We start from the raw sequence: 13,561 nt of genomic DNA, 5'->3' as shown, positions 1-13,561 counted from the left end.
AGAGGACCTTTACGTCTCTGTAAAATATCAGTTTCTTTTGTAATAATTTCGAGAGTTTTAATAACTAGATGATTTTTTGTTCGTTGTTATGCATTAGACAATTTGTTCTAACTAATTAACGTTTTAATACTTTATAAAATTATCGTATTGGAATACAAATTACTTTTTATTTAAAAAATAGAAAAAAACATTATAACTAGGGTTGACCCAAGCTTGTCTCTTTTCCTTTCTTTTAACAAGCAGGGCCATTTCAAATCCGTCTTCTTTTTGCAAAAAAATCGATTTTTTTTTTAGAGAAGCAAATTAGAATCGGACATCTTTCGTGACAAGTATAACAATTTTAATTACGTTTAACGTAGCTACAATTATTAGAGCAATTAATAGCATATTGATATCTATAATTGATATAGTTGAGAAAGATTTATCCAATTAGTTGGTCCTCTAAAAGTTAAGGCGGATTTGACGAGACTCATGAAAGGAAAAAAATATTTTCAGGTGAACTATACATACCTTTCATCTTAACTAATGTACATTTATACATCTCACTATAAAATAGATTCAGTCGTAATCGATAAACTATACATACGCAGAATAAGGTGCGCTCGTTATCGGCGCACGACGAACGAGTCAGACCACTGCCGAAATTGTCCATAGTATATCGTGATAAGACAGGTACCCTCGCTCTTCTTGGTACGAGACACACAGGACGGTATGTAAGTATTTATCTTAAGGGCTTCCTAAGAAGAAATTCCGTCGATCTGCGAATTAACGCGAATTAATTATCTCGCGTTACACAGCGATTCTTGATATAAGACTTTCCTCCTAGAGTTTTGTACACTCTACATTTATATTTTTATCGAATTGAAATTAACAAATTACTATATCATAGCTCTACAACAGAAGTTTTATAACGAAATAGAATATATAAAATTGATACAAAATTAATGGTCGATTAAAGTGGCAATCTTAATTGGATTTGAACCTTGGTTGTCAGTTTCCCTTTTTTTCTATGTTCTTTTAGATTAATATGGGTGTTTTAAATATAAATAAAAAATATCAATATTAATATAAACAGTTTTTAGTTGAGATAAATATAAATTTCCTATCAGAAACATAATTTAACATAATATTATATTCTCAGAATACTTTTCTCTTTTGTAATTTAATAAAATAAATTCTTGTATCGAAAGTCATTTTTTTTACACCAAGCAAGATTTCGCTCCTTCCCTTTTTTGTTTATTGATCGCTGCTTTTAACATTTAATTAATTAATTATTCGACAGGTCGCTGGAATCGCGCATTAAATCAGTGCGAAGTACGTTCGATAATTGCGTCAAGGATTTTACTGTGGAAGTATACGTTTTTTGCTACTTGATACACATAATAAATATCGTAAGAGATTTTCGCAATGTATAGCCATAATTTTCAGTACTTAAATTAACCCCAATAAACTAAGTCTGTTAAATCCAGTGATAATCGCGTGATTAATAGTACTTTTATGGATACTATTCTACGCTGTTTTTTTGTGTTAATCCTAGCTTTGTATTGTTAATAGAAAATAATACGGATAGGAAGCATATACTGAAAACGAAAATTTAATGTCCCACGAGGATTGAAGCAATATTTTAATAGCATTTTCATTGGTTCGGATGAAATCCTTATCTTTCTGTCTTATGATGATTATAATAAAACGAATAAATAATTGAAAACGACGTAATATATTTAAGATATTTTAAGGTTAGTTATTTTACATTGAATAAAATCATAATAATCCTTATGTAATACCCTGAATAAGTTAATTTTATTGAAAATTATCGCGGTTTAACAAATTTTCAAGAAAACCATTTATTCAATTAAAAATAGAATAAATTTTTAATTTAAAAAAAGAGATTTTATATCTAACTCTATTGTCACATATATTATATTTAGATTAATTTCATTATTTTTTTTTTATCAAGTTGTCTTAAAAAATATAGATATTATTTATATTTACATAATTTAGTGAGTCAACGTTATTAAGTTAATAAGTATAAGTGTCTCATTCCTCGGGAACATTAAAATTGTCGTTTAGAGTAAACACTCGCATAAACTCTATTATTCTCGATATCAACTGGAATCCTGATTAAATCCACATTTATATTACTTTTCAATTATTTAGTCTCGATTTCAATAGATGCCTGAAAACAGCGTTTCAAGTTATGTCTTCTTTAAAATTTTGTTAAATAATAGATAGAGGTACAGCATATTTTCGTATCAACAAAAACAATATTTTACGTCATACAATTGTACGCTATTCTCTTTCTCTCTTCTCTATCTACAAATACGACAACGTGTAGATTAAAGCAACCGGGAAGAAATCAAGGAAACATATATTAATCTCTCAAATGTTACTACACTTATCACAGGAATGCAGAATAAACATAGCATATGCCATAAAACTGCTCGAAATATTTGATGTTACAAATTATTTCTCCGGCAAACTTAAGAAACAGACACATCTGATTGGCTTCTGAATCTCTGCACGATAATACCACAATCGAAATTCACTAACAGTAAGTTATATTCACCTCGACTCCTGATTTTTCAATGATTGGCATTTAACGCTCTGTCTTGTGTGCGCACAAATTTCGGAATGTATCTCAGCTACGTCAAAGCAAGCTGACACACCTTCTCCCGACTGCCTAAATGTATCTTTGTCAAAAATATGAGCGGCGCGTCTTACCGGAGTTCTTAAAGATACCGCACGTGCGGATGGACACCGACGAAGTCGCGGGAAACCGGGGCTCAGGAAGGAACCTGGACGCTCCCTGAACCTGAACGGCGTGTCGTCTCCGTGTTGACGAGCGGGCGGCTCTCTGTATTTACATTCTCCACCAGGCCGGTGACGGGGTAGAAAGTTTAGTAGAGATTCGCGGTTTTCAGCGGTAGCGGGTCTAACAGATAGGGCGGCAGGGCCGCCGAGAAGGGCCTGGGACTGCAGGAACCCCAGGTACCACCGCCGCTGCTTCCCCGGGCATTGGGCGAGCCGTCGCTTGTGCCATCCGTGTGCTTCACGTTCACCAGGTTCTGATTAGTGATCGGCTTGATCTCATTCGACGAAAGCACGCTGTTCGAGCCACCGGGTGGCGTCGCCGGACTCCTCGGCGAGCGTCCCTCCGCCTTCACGGTACCGGCCACGGGGCTGGACGCGCCGCTGTCGGCCCCGATGCCACTTTGCGACGTAGACTTCTGCTGGGCCAACCTCTCCTGCTTACGAAACTTCGCTCGCCGATTCTGGAACCATACCTGCAACATTGACACGATGTCCGACGCCGTTAGACCTTATTTTTATTCTTCCTCGACGATTTACATTTAATTGCTGAAACTATGAAAGACAACTAAACTCATTGTGTATACTTTTTCAAGATACAATCGTGCTAATATAAGGAGTAACAAATATTTAACAGAGATAGATTAATATTATAATTTAGTTGACATATAAATAACACTACTGTTAAAAATTTATGTCACGTGTCTCTAATTACAAGTGCTAAACAAAGATATATTGATGCTAAATCTATGACTAATTTCTTATGAACTATTTGAAATATTCTGGGAGGATCCCGTTTGCCTACAATCCCGATTGCACACACCACTCATATCAGCTGGTGGCTAGTAATTTTTCACTGCTTTACCATGAGAATATTTTATTTTTAAATTGGCCAATTAGCGACGCATGTGTGCAACATGCAATGTGTGCAATCGGAGTCTTCCCAATATTCTTCTGTTTATACGCGTATTTTGTGATGTATCTAGATACAATATTTAGATTTTTTTAATAGATTATTTTTTAATAAAATGATTGCAATTAGTTATCTAGTAAAAAAAATAGAAATGCTCACAAATTTAAAATATAATTATGATAACAGTAATGATTTCCGATAGACGGGATGATTATAAAATCCTTACGTAGGATTTAAACTTTCATAATTTCCGTTCTATGTTTGATAAAACAAAATCCGTTGATAATTAATTCGTTAAAAGTAAATGAAAAATTTATTTCAATTTTACATACATTTATTCGTGGGGTTGTTTCTCATTCATACGGTCTCATTATGTATCTAGTTCTAAATATATTTTGCAGTAGATTTAAAATGAGATACTTTAAATCATTTATCCTAATTTGTCGATCGTCTAAAAAGAGGTTTTATTAAATAATAATCTTAATACGTTTCTATAAAAAGAAATCAATAGATTTAAATCTAGTGAACGCTGAGAAAATCAGGAATCGGTTCAATTCTCTTCCAATCTATTATATTTTAGGAAGAAATTTTCATAAATAAGAGATTACTCTTAATACATAATAAATTTCACTAAATTGCTATTTTAATATTTTTGACAGATTAATTTCATTAATTAAATTTGTAAAACATAAATAATGAAAATTTAAAACTGCACAAGAACTTTGTAATCATCTTCTATGTAATGGAACTTTATTCACAATATAAGATGTAAGATGTTGATGTTTAATTTAAAATACAGATTTTTTGCTAGAAACGATTAATATAAAACAATTATTAATTTATCCAGAAGTTGAAATATAGCTTGGAGTCTATATACTGAAGATTGAATCAGGACTTAAGTTTACGATATCTACGAATGGCAAATATAACGTTTTTACATTTTCCGTCGTAAAACGAGAAATTGTCGCACGAAGCGCGTCAGAGAGTTCGGCGCGGCTCGTCAGAGCGAAGCAGCGAGGCTGGCCGTTCGGCGCGCTCGTAATTGGCCCTAGCCGGCCAAATGAAATATTTAACGAATAAAATAAACAGACACCTGCGGTGACCTGCATGTTAAAGTAGCGGATTTATTTGCTTTAGCGTTTATCTGACCGGTGGTGCTGCCACCGCTCATCCACCCTTTTCCCCTTCAACGGCCCCTATCTCGCCGCTCTGCCCCCACTGCATCCCTGGCTCCCTTACGGTTCTGCGAACTCCCGCTTCAATCTCCGTCCCTCCTCGTCACTCCCTAAACCGTTCGTTCCTCAACGTGTGCGCACGTGAATCCCACCCCCGGATTTTCCAGGGGCGGCTACGTTCAGGGCTCGTAGGACGTAACTGCTCGAGCTGTCGGAGCTAGGGGAGACTGTACGGGGGTTAGAAGGGACGCGAGATGGGCGGCGGAGGGTGGCACCGCGGCGACGGCGGCGGCGGTGGAGGCGGGAGGCGGGAGGCGACGGCGGGAGCGCAGGACACCATGATGAACGTGATTGCCCTTTCTGGCTGGCAAACACTGGGGCTATTGGATTTTTATCAGCTGCTGCTGCTACTGCTGCTGCTACTGCTGCTGTTACTGCTGCTGCTACTGCTGCTGCTGCTGCTACCGGTTGTCGCGCGCCGGTTGCGCAACCGGCGTGGCGATTTTTCGCGAAATTCGAATCGTAACTACGCGACGAACACCGTGAGCCCCCTCGCGTGCTAATTAATCCGAAATTGATTACACCTCGCATCGCGTTTCTTCGTGATCTGCCGTTGATTGAAAAAAAGGGAGAAAAACAGAAGCGTGATGCAAAATCAAGCCAGAAGGACTAGACCTTTCATTTTAGTTTTGTTATATAAATCTTTTGTGAAAGAGTAAGGGAATTCTGTGTTTTGAAAGTAACGACACAGAAAATTTTACGTAAGAAGGTGAAATTAATTAATTAATTCGATAAGAGAGATCGAATTATCGGTATTTCATGACGATTGTGTATTTAGCCACGATATGCTTAATTTTTTAGTACTCGGATTTTTTTCAAAGTTTAAAAAATAACAGCAAAATTGCAAAAAAAAGAATTTGATTAACTTTTGATACTTTTCCTGCATAAAGTCGGGCATAAGACCAATTCTGCTGCTTACTTTTTTTTTAATTGTCTCGCGATTATCGACTAGGTCATGAATTGCTGTTCGTGGTACGTGCCAAAGACAACGCTAATAATTCGTATTTGGCCATGGACCAAACCTCGAGCAGACCGTAGCATGTGTGCCGTTGTTTGCCGAAGTGACGACGACAACGACGACAACGAGGCGAATTAGGGTGAGAGAGCGTGTTTGCGTGCTCGCACGCGCACGCACGTAGCGTTAATGTTAAACAAATACACCGCGCCAAAATAAAGTGCAACAAGGCATATCGACAGATGTCCAGCACCTTCTGGATAAATATTTAATCATCTCTTTAGAAGGGAACTGTACGGGAATTCTACCCTCCGCTCTCTTCCGATCATACGCTTCGATACGTCCCCGTGTGCGCGAATTCGTCTCTTTTTTGTTTGTCTTATTGCTTTATCTTTTACATTTCATTATTTTATCATTCTTACATATGTTTATGTATCTTGTTAATTTAAGGACAGACTTATTTGGTCTTTATTTGGATTAGTTTCTTTAATCTTGTTCTCCGTTTTGCATTATAATGAAACAGATAAAAAAAGATGTGACATAATGATAATCAATTGTATGAATGATGATGTATTTTTAGTTCGTGATTAAATATTTAATTTATATGATGCGGTTCTCAAATTTTCGTCAGAGTTTTGCATAGTATTTCCTTTGGAGAGATTATAATATTAAATAACATCTTAATTCTATATATCTATTTCTCAAACTAATTTCCCATTTGCAATAATATTAATAAAAATTTAATTATATTACAAGTAATTATAATTAAAAATTAAACACATACGTATTATACAATCAAAGATAATCTTTTATAATTTTTTTTTTAAATTACATTTATTTAATATATATAGAGACTAATAGTACATTTAAGTAATCGTGAAGATATAGGTATGTATATCTAATAATGTATTTGGCGTTAATGGATTAATAGTTAAATATTGAAATTTTTTTTGGAACTTCTTACAGAATTTCTTCTTATATAAATTTCAGAATTCTTTATAACTTCTATATGATTTTATAACTTTTAAAAAAATTTCTCAGATTTTTTTATATGAATTGGATCACTTTTTATAAGTACTGAAAGTCTACGTCTTTTCTAGAAATCTCTATTATATATGAATTACGGAATATTTTAAGATTTCTCATTCCATAACTTTTGAAGCAAACTTACAGGTTTGAAGAAGTTTAAGATATTTTTTTTTAGAAATACATATATGTGTGGTAATAAATTTAGAGTAAAAAAATTCTTAAAAATATAAAATTGTGAGAATTTTTTTTTATCAGGGACATTTTGCCTTCATATACAGCAATTGCTAATTTAATATATTAGGGCAAATTATATTCTTACAACAGAAACTATTTTTATGCTTAACATTGTTTGATCAAGACTATATTTGTGTTGATGTCGATGATTTAAGTAAACAGGCGTCGAGGCATTAAGAATTCTACAGAAGCACCGCACGATGGTGCAATTTGCGCTACGCTTATCCGTTTGATTCACCCTATGTTAGGCTTCGTCGTGATTTTCCCTTCTCGAACCAGTTAACCGCGGATTTCGCTCGGTTGCTTTCTGACCCCGGACCGATCTAATTTGGTATCGGCAAGATATATTTCGCGATGTAATTAGATTTGCCGGCAGAATATGAACATTCCATATATGCAAAAGAATTAGAGAATGCATAATTCTGTACTAATTTATAATATAAATATAAATCCTCTAATAAAATTTCAATTTCATATTTAATTACGAAGATATTTGTAGATGGATCGAAAAAATCGTAAAAAGAATGATATAATCGAATTTCTATTAAAATGTTCACAATGTTAATTAAACATTTTGTAAATAAAAGAAAATGTGTGTACAGAAAGCCCCCTTATTATGATATAATTAAATATAGTATAATATATATAATATATAGTATATTATATAAAAATATATTTTAAAATGTATATTTCACATTCCAATTCCTTGTCTCCATATTTCAAATACATTATTTGTTTATTTTTTCCATTGTTTTAATAGAAAAGAAGTTTAATTATATACAATAAAACGGAATGATTTTATTTCAAAATTAAGAAAAAATATCAGCTTAAAAAATATTAAATCTCTTCTCTCTCTCTCTCTCTCTCTCATTAAGTTTTGTGTGTCTAATTAATTTGTAATGGAGTCATTCCGACGATCGTACCAATAAAAGTGAATGTCTCCACGCTACACGGAGCAGACCGTAATTAAGACTGAGATGGCAGGCTGATGCGACTTCACCCTAAACTTATTTCCTTAATTGAAAGTCTGGATCGCTGCAGTTCGTATACAATATACGTGAAGTAAGATAGAATACAAGAGAAACTATTATATTAAATCTGATTAACTTTGGTCCTCTACACTCTCTCTATTTCCCATCTTTTCCTTCCTTCTTTCTCCTTTTCCTTCCTCCCTTCTTCCCTCCCTCTCCCCCCCCTCTCCCTCTCTTTCTCTCTCTCTCCATTTACTTTTGAAATATACCTTTTAGTACATATTTTAACATGTAATGTTAAATAACTAGCAAAAATCTGATCATTTATACACAAAAATATTGCTACCGCGACATTTTAATAAAAATCATTAATAAAAACAGAACTAAATTGCCTACAAAATCTTTAAGAATGTATCGGTCTTTTTGAAAAAGACCAAATCTAATCTTCCTTTTGTCCCTCTCAAGAATAGTAACAACTTTTTTTAAATATTTCTAACTTAAATAATGCTACATTTTTAGATTGCAAGTGTATAAACGGTAAGTGTCGTACTTAGTTTGAAAACTGTCATGAAAAGATTATACCGCCTTTTCTGCTATAACAGTCGAATTGTAGCATGAGATTGTTATCTCTAAACGCGCGCAAACTGACGTGGCTGTGAGACGTGACGGAATTATTCTTGGCGGTGCGCATCCTGGTCGTTGCTCTTCTTCTCTTTCCCTTGCCGACATCCTTGATGCGTCGTTCCGCCACGGATGATACCCAGCAGGACAGTTTTTAATCACTGTAAGTGGATCTACATAGAGCTCGCAATTACCGGCGCACACTCTGGCATGGGCCCCTTGTGTATCAGCCCCGACACTAGCCACCAGAACCCGGGCGAATGTTTTCCCCATTTCACACACACACATACATCCCTCCGTGCCACCAACTGCAGCAACCCCTCGACTCCCGGAATCGTCTCTCGTTCCCAGCCCTACACCCTCCCCTTTGTTCATCTTTCCTGCCTCATTCTCCCTTTCTCTCCCTCTATGTTGCTATCTTTTAGACTTGTTTCTCTTACAGTCGCTTCTCATTCTAAGTATTCATTTTTCTTTTATGCCTTTCTCTTTCTTTTTTTTCCTATCTTAAGGTTTCAGAGTGCATCCCTTTTTCCTTCCCTTTTCCCATCTCTCTTAAAGCCGTGACTTCTTTCCTATCTCGTTTTTACCTGTATCTCTTAGATTTCACATCCCTTTCTGTCTTTTTTAAGATTCTCTCTTGTTCCTAGCATTCGTCTCTCCTCTTTCGCTTACATTCTTCTCTTTCTATTATTCGATTTCTCTCCCTTTCCCGTTTCCTTCTTCTTCAACTTTTACGCCTGACTTCCGGACTTTCTCGTCCCTTCCAGAACAAACCCTTAATCGTAAGTGTATTTGTCTCTGTCCTTCATTCCCACAAGACACCGGGGAACGTCTTGTTTTACTTGACAGCGGCGTATCCCACCGAGGGACGGAGAAAATTTACGTTGATTTTTCGACTCTGCATCGTATAACTCCCGAGGCTTCGAGATTGTCCTGTCAAACTCGAACGCTCACTTTAGATAACACGTCAAAGTTCAAGTATCAATCAATTGAACGATGGTAAGTCTTGATTAGAGTTTATATAGTTTATAGTTTATATACTGATTCTAGTCTTTATAATATTATACACGAAGAGAATTTTCTTTTAAAATTTACCCTGAAAATATGGTGATTGTGGTACAATACAATATTTTAAAGATTTTTACCATGCACTTCAGTAAAATTGATCTTATTTTATACTTTATTGTAGTTTTATTAATGAATGAGAGAGATTTATATTAAAATTCTTCGAAATACAATGTTGTCCCACGACTGTCATATTTTCAGGGTAAATTCTAAGAAAAAATTCTCTCCGTGTATAGATTGAGTATTTTTATTAAAATTGGTTAGTCGTTTTTTATCTATATTAAATATTGTATTATGTCTGTTTCGAATCGTATATTCTTTATTTTGTAAATATATTATATTTTGATATTACCTTTAAAAAATCCTGTTTTAATTATTATCTTTAATTCTAAAAACTGAATTTCTCTAAAGAATTGGTTAGAAAATAAAGCATTTATTCTTTTTCTAATAATAAGATTTTAATTTATCCCTTAATTTACAATGTTAAATAATTTCACATTCTATTTGTGTATCATATACACAACCAATAATCTTGTTACAATTAATTATGTTATATGTAGCATTAATATATATTAGGTGTTAAACTTAATTCCTGCCGTTTTTCGTCTCTAAAATAGATTTGTTTTAAAGGGAAGATGAATGAATACCTCAATCAAAGTAATTTCCTCCATTTTCTATTTTATTATTAATTAATAATACTTTATTAATAATACTTTGATTAAGGTATTTCCCTTCAAAACAAATCAATTTTGGAGACGAAAAACGGCAGGAATTAAGTTTAACACCTATAAAATGAATGTAATATAATAAATAAGTTAATATATATTAACTCATAAATAGTTAATATTATTTTTTATACGTCTTTCGAATGTATAAAATAATATATAATTATATTATGTAATTATATTAATTTCAATAATTAACTATTATTCATAAAACACTACCTCTGTAAAAACGTTCTCCAATATATGTTTGTCTCATATATATCAAATAATATTAATATATCTTTAATTATCAAAGAATCTCCCTTTTCGGAATATTAAAAATACTCTTTTACTTTACTCTTTTGGTTTTAATTTCCAGTGGACCTTTCTTTAATAGAATTTTAACTACTTTTTCACGGATGCCCGTTAATTAATGCTATCGGCAAATGTCATTCACCCAGTACAAAACACCGCAGTCGATCTTTTCAAAAACCATGTTTTTCACCCATTTCGCGCATCGATACATGCTCGCTGAATATTAATCTCGTTAGTGGCGAAAAACACAACTTCAATCGCCTGTCCCATATCGGAACGCTATTGCCGCCTCGCTCCCTTCGCAATTTTACATCTGCGCACTTGACATCCCAATTTAGATAGAGGGAGAGAGAGAGAGAGAGAGAGAGAGAGAGAGAGAGAGAGAGAATGCAAGAGAGATCAGCTTTGGTACGTATTATGCACAGCTCCGCTGCTCTACTACGTTAATGGAATTGTAATTCATACTGGATGACATGTGACTCAGAGTAGCGAAACGTGCCGCCACGCGACGGTCAGAGTAGTCAATGAGACATGCAGTGTAACGATAAAAGTATCACAAAATACATTAAGTATCATTCACATAAAGCTCATCGCAATTGTAATATGATGGTGATATATGCAAAATGTTTAGAATAAAAGTCAAATAAGAGATGTTTTCAAAACTAAAATATACTCTACGTTATTTTTCTAATATATATAATACATATAAAATAATTTTAAATAATTATATTTGAAATATATAACTTGAAACTTCTTTCTTGTATGTAAAAACCATACACTTTCAACTTTTATATCATATTGTTATATGTTTTTAAGAGATACTCCGTTTTTCTATGTTAGGATCACTTGCAGTTATATGATTGCATTTGTTGTATTAACGAGCCTTAAATCGACAAGAACAAATGCCCGGCTAATCAGAAACTCGTCGTCCCTTCGTGTGCAGTTTGTATTGTGTGGCATCGGTCCAATCGGGAGGAGATATGGGTCAGCGCTGATTAATCTCGCGCCACGTTCATTGCCGATAAGAGCGGTGTGGAAGATGGAAGCGTGGAGCAGGACCCACAGGTATAATTCGATCGCTGAATGACTCACGACTGCTTCTTCGAAGATAGATGAGCTGAGAAGATCACCGGTCTTGAGAAACCTTGTATATCACGCGACCAGAATAAAACGTGAAGTGATCATTTGAACGAGGCGAATATTTTCTTTAAGAAGCAAATGCATATTTTATTACTAAAAAATAAAATGCTAATTACGGTCGAAGCTAGATCTTCATTGCTTTAAATAATTCAATCTTGAATTACTAATATACACTTGTATATATACCATATTGTAGTCTTTTGATTCTTCCTTATTATACCGATTATTGCGAAGAATATTACTAAGGCCTCGGTGGTCTAATGGCTTAGGATGTTTGTACGGAATACAAGAGATCTGGTTTCAAGTACCAGCCGAGGTAATATTTTTCGAAATAAATTTATTAACAGTTTCATTTCAACATATTAACATCTTTATAATATAATGCTTGATGGTAGCATCAAATTATTAAAATTGCTCGTCAATTTATTTCGCGATTACTAGAATAGTTTTAATTGCGTTTATAAGTCCGGAAAAACAATTGCAGTTTGAAAAGACTACAATATAGTATATATGCAAGTACATGTATAGTGTATATTAGTAATTCAAGATCGAATTATTTAAAGCAATAAAGATCCAGTTTCAATAGTAATAGGCATTTTAAATTTCTAGTATTAATTGTGTTTCTCACATATGCGGTCTAAAATAAAAATTCTTAATATTGTGCATATTTTATTATGCATAAAATTGAGTAGACGTTGTTAAAACTAATGCATAAAACAAATCCATAAAACGAAAATGATATGATTCTGAGAAATAAAAGAAGAAAATTATACATGTGGAGGTATTCATCTTTTCACATTACACCTAATATTTATAATTTAATATTTTAAAAAATATATAATATATAAAATAATTTAATCTCTTTCCCTCTTTTCTTTTTTTATACTCTATTAAAAATCTGAGATCAGAAAAACGTATTATTAGAGTTTCTATTTTTGTATTCTCTTCTTGAGCAGAAGAATGAATCTGCACAAATTTAATGTGATTATGAAACGACGATAAAAGGATTCAATGAAAAATTATAATCTATTCTAAAGAATGAGTGTGAGACGTAATTATTGTTGTATACTTTTTGAAGTTTGAACAGTGATCAAAAGAATTGAATCTATAACAGGATACTAATTGTCTCATCACACGGATACAAGTTTCTCTAGTGAAGTGGTTTCGAATATCGCGATCGTTTCTGTCAAATTCGCTTCAATATTCGCTTCCAACTGGAACGAACAAAACTGTTATCAACGAGTGTCAAAACGAGTAACACGTTTTTTTTAACGCATCTTCGTTCAAAAATTGTTTTCGACAGTGCGAATAATAATCTCGACGAAAGATATCATTTTAGTATAGTATTGCATGTTTGGTCTGTGCGCAGAGATGATTTATCAATATTGCATACAGGACATTAATACTATCAATAAAATATTAGTGCTAATCCGAGCGAATCCCTCAGAATACGGGTAAAGGGTAAGGGTTGTTGTTGGTATAGTAATACTCTATTTTGTGCCTGTTTATTTTAGTATATATATATATATATAGAGAGAGAGAGAGAGAGAGAGAGAGAGAGAGAGAGAGAG

General features: G+C 33.8%; 1 protein-coding gene across 1 annotated transcript in view; it reads right to left on the bottom strand.

The window, feature by feature from the left end:
- Positions 1–2,448: 2,448 nt before the first annotated feature.
- Positions 2,449–13,561, bottom strand: part of LOC108759662 (paired mesoderm homeobox protein 2B-like) — a 23,154-nt gene continuing 12,041 nt past the window's right edge. The window contains 4 exon segments of the mRNA XM_018505193.1: positions 2,449–3,284; positions 8,961–9,000; positions 9,002–9,054; positions 9,057–9,119. Coding sequence (XP_018360695.1) covers positions 2,898–3,284; positions 8,961–9,000; positions 9,002–9,054; positions 9,057–9,119 — 543 coding nt within the window. The 3' untranslated portion in view covers positions 2,449–2,897.

Source organism: Trachymyrmex cornetzi, unplaced genomic scaffold (genome assembly GCF_001594075.2).
Source record: "Trachymyrmex cornetzi isolate Tcor2-1 unplaced genomic scaffold, Tcor1.1 scaffold200, whole genome shotgun sequence".
Taxonomy (NCBI): domain Eukaryota; kingdom Metazoa; phylum Arthropoda; class Insecta; order Hymenoptera; family Formicidae; genus Trachymyrmex; species Trachymyrmex cornetzi.
This window is presented reverse-complemented; position numbering and strand designations above follow the sequence as displayed.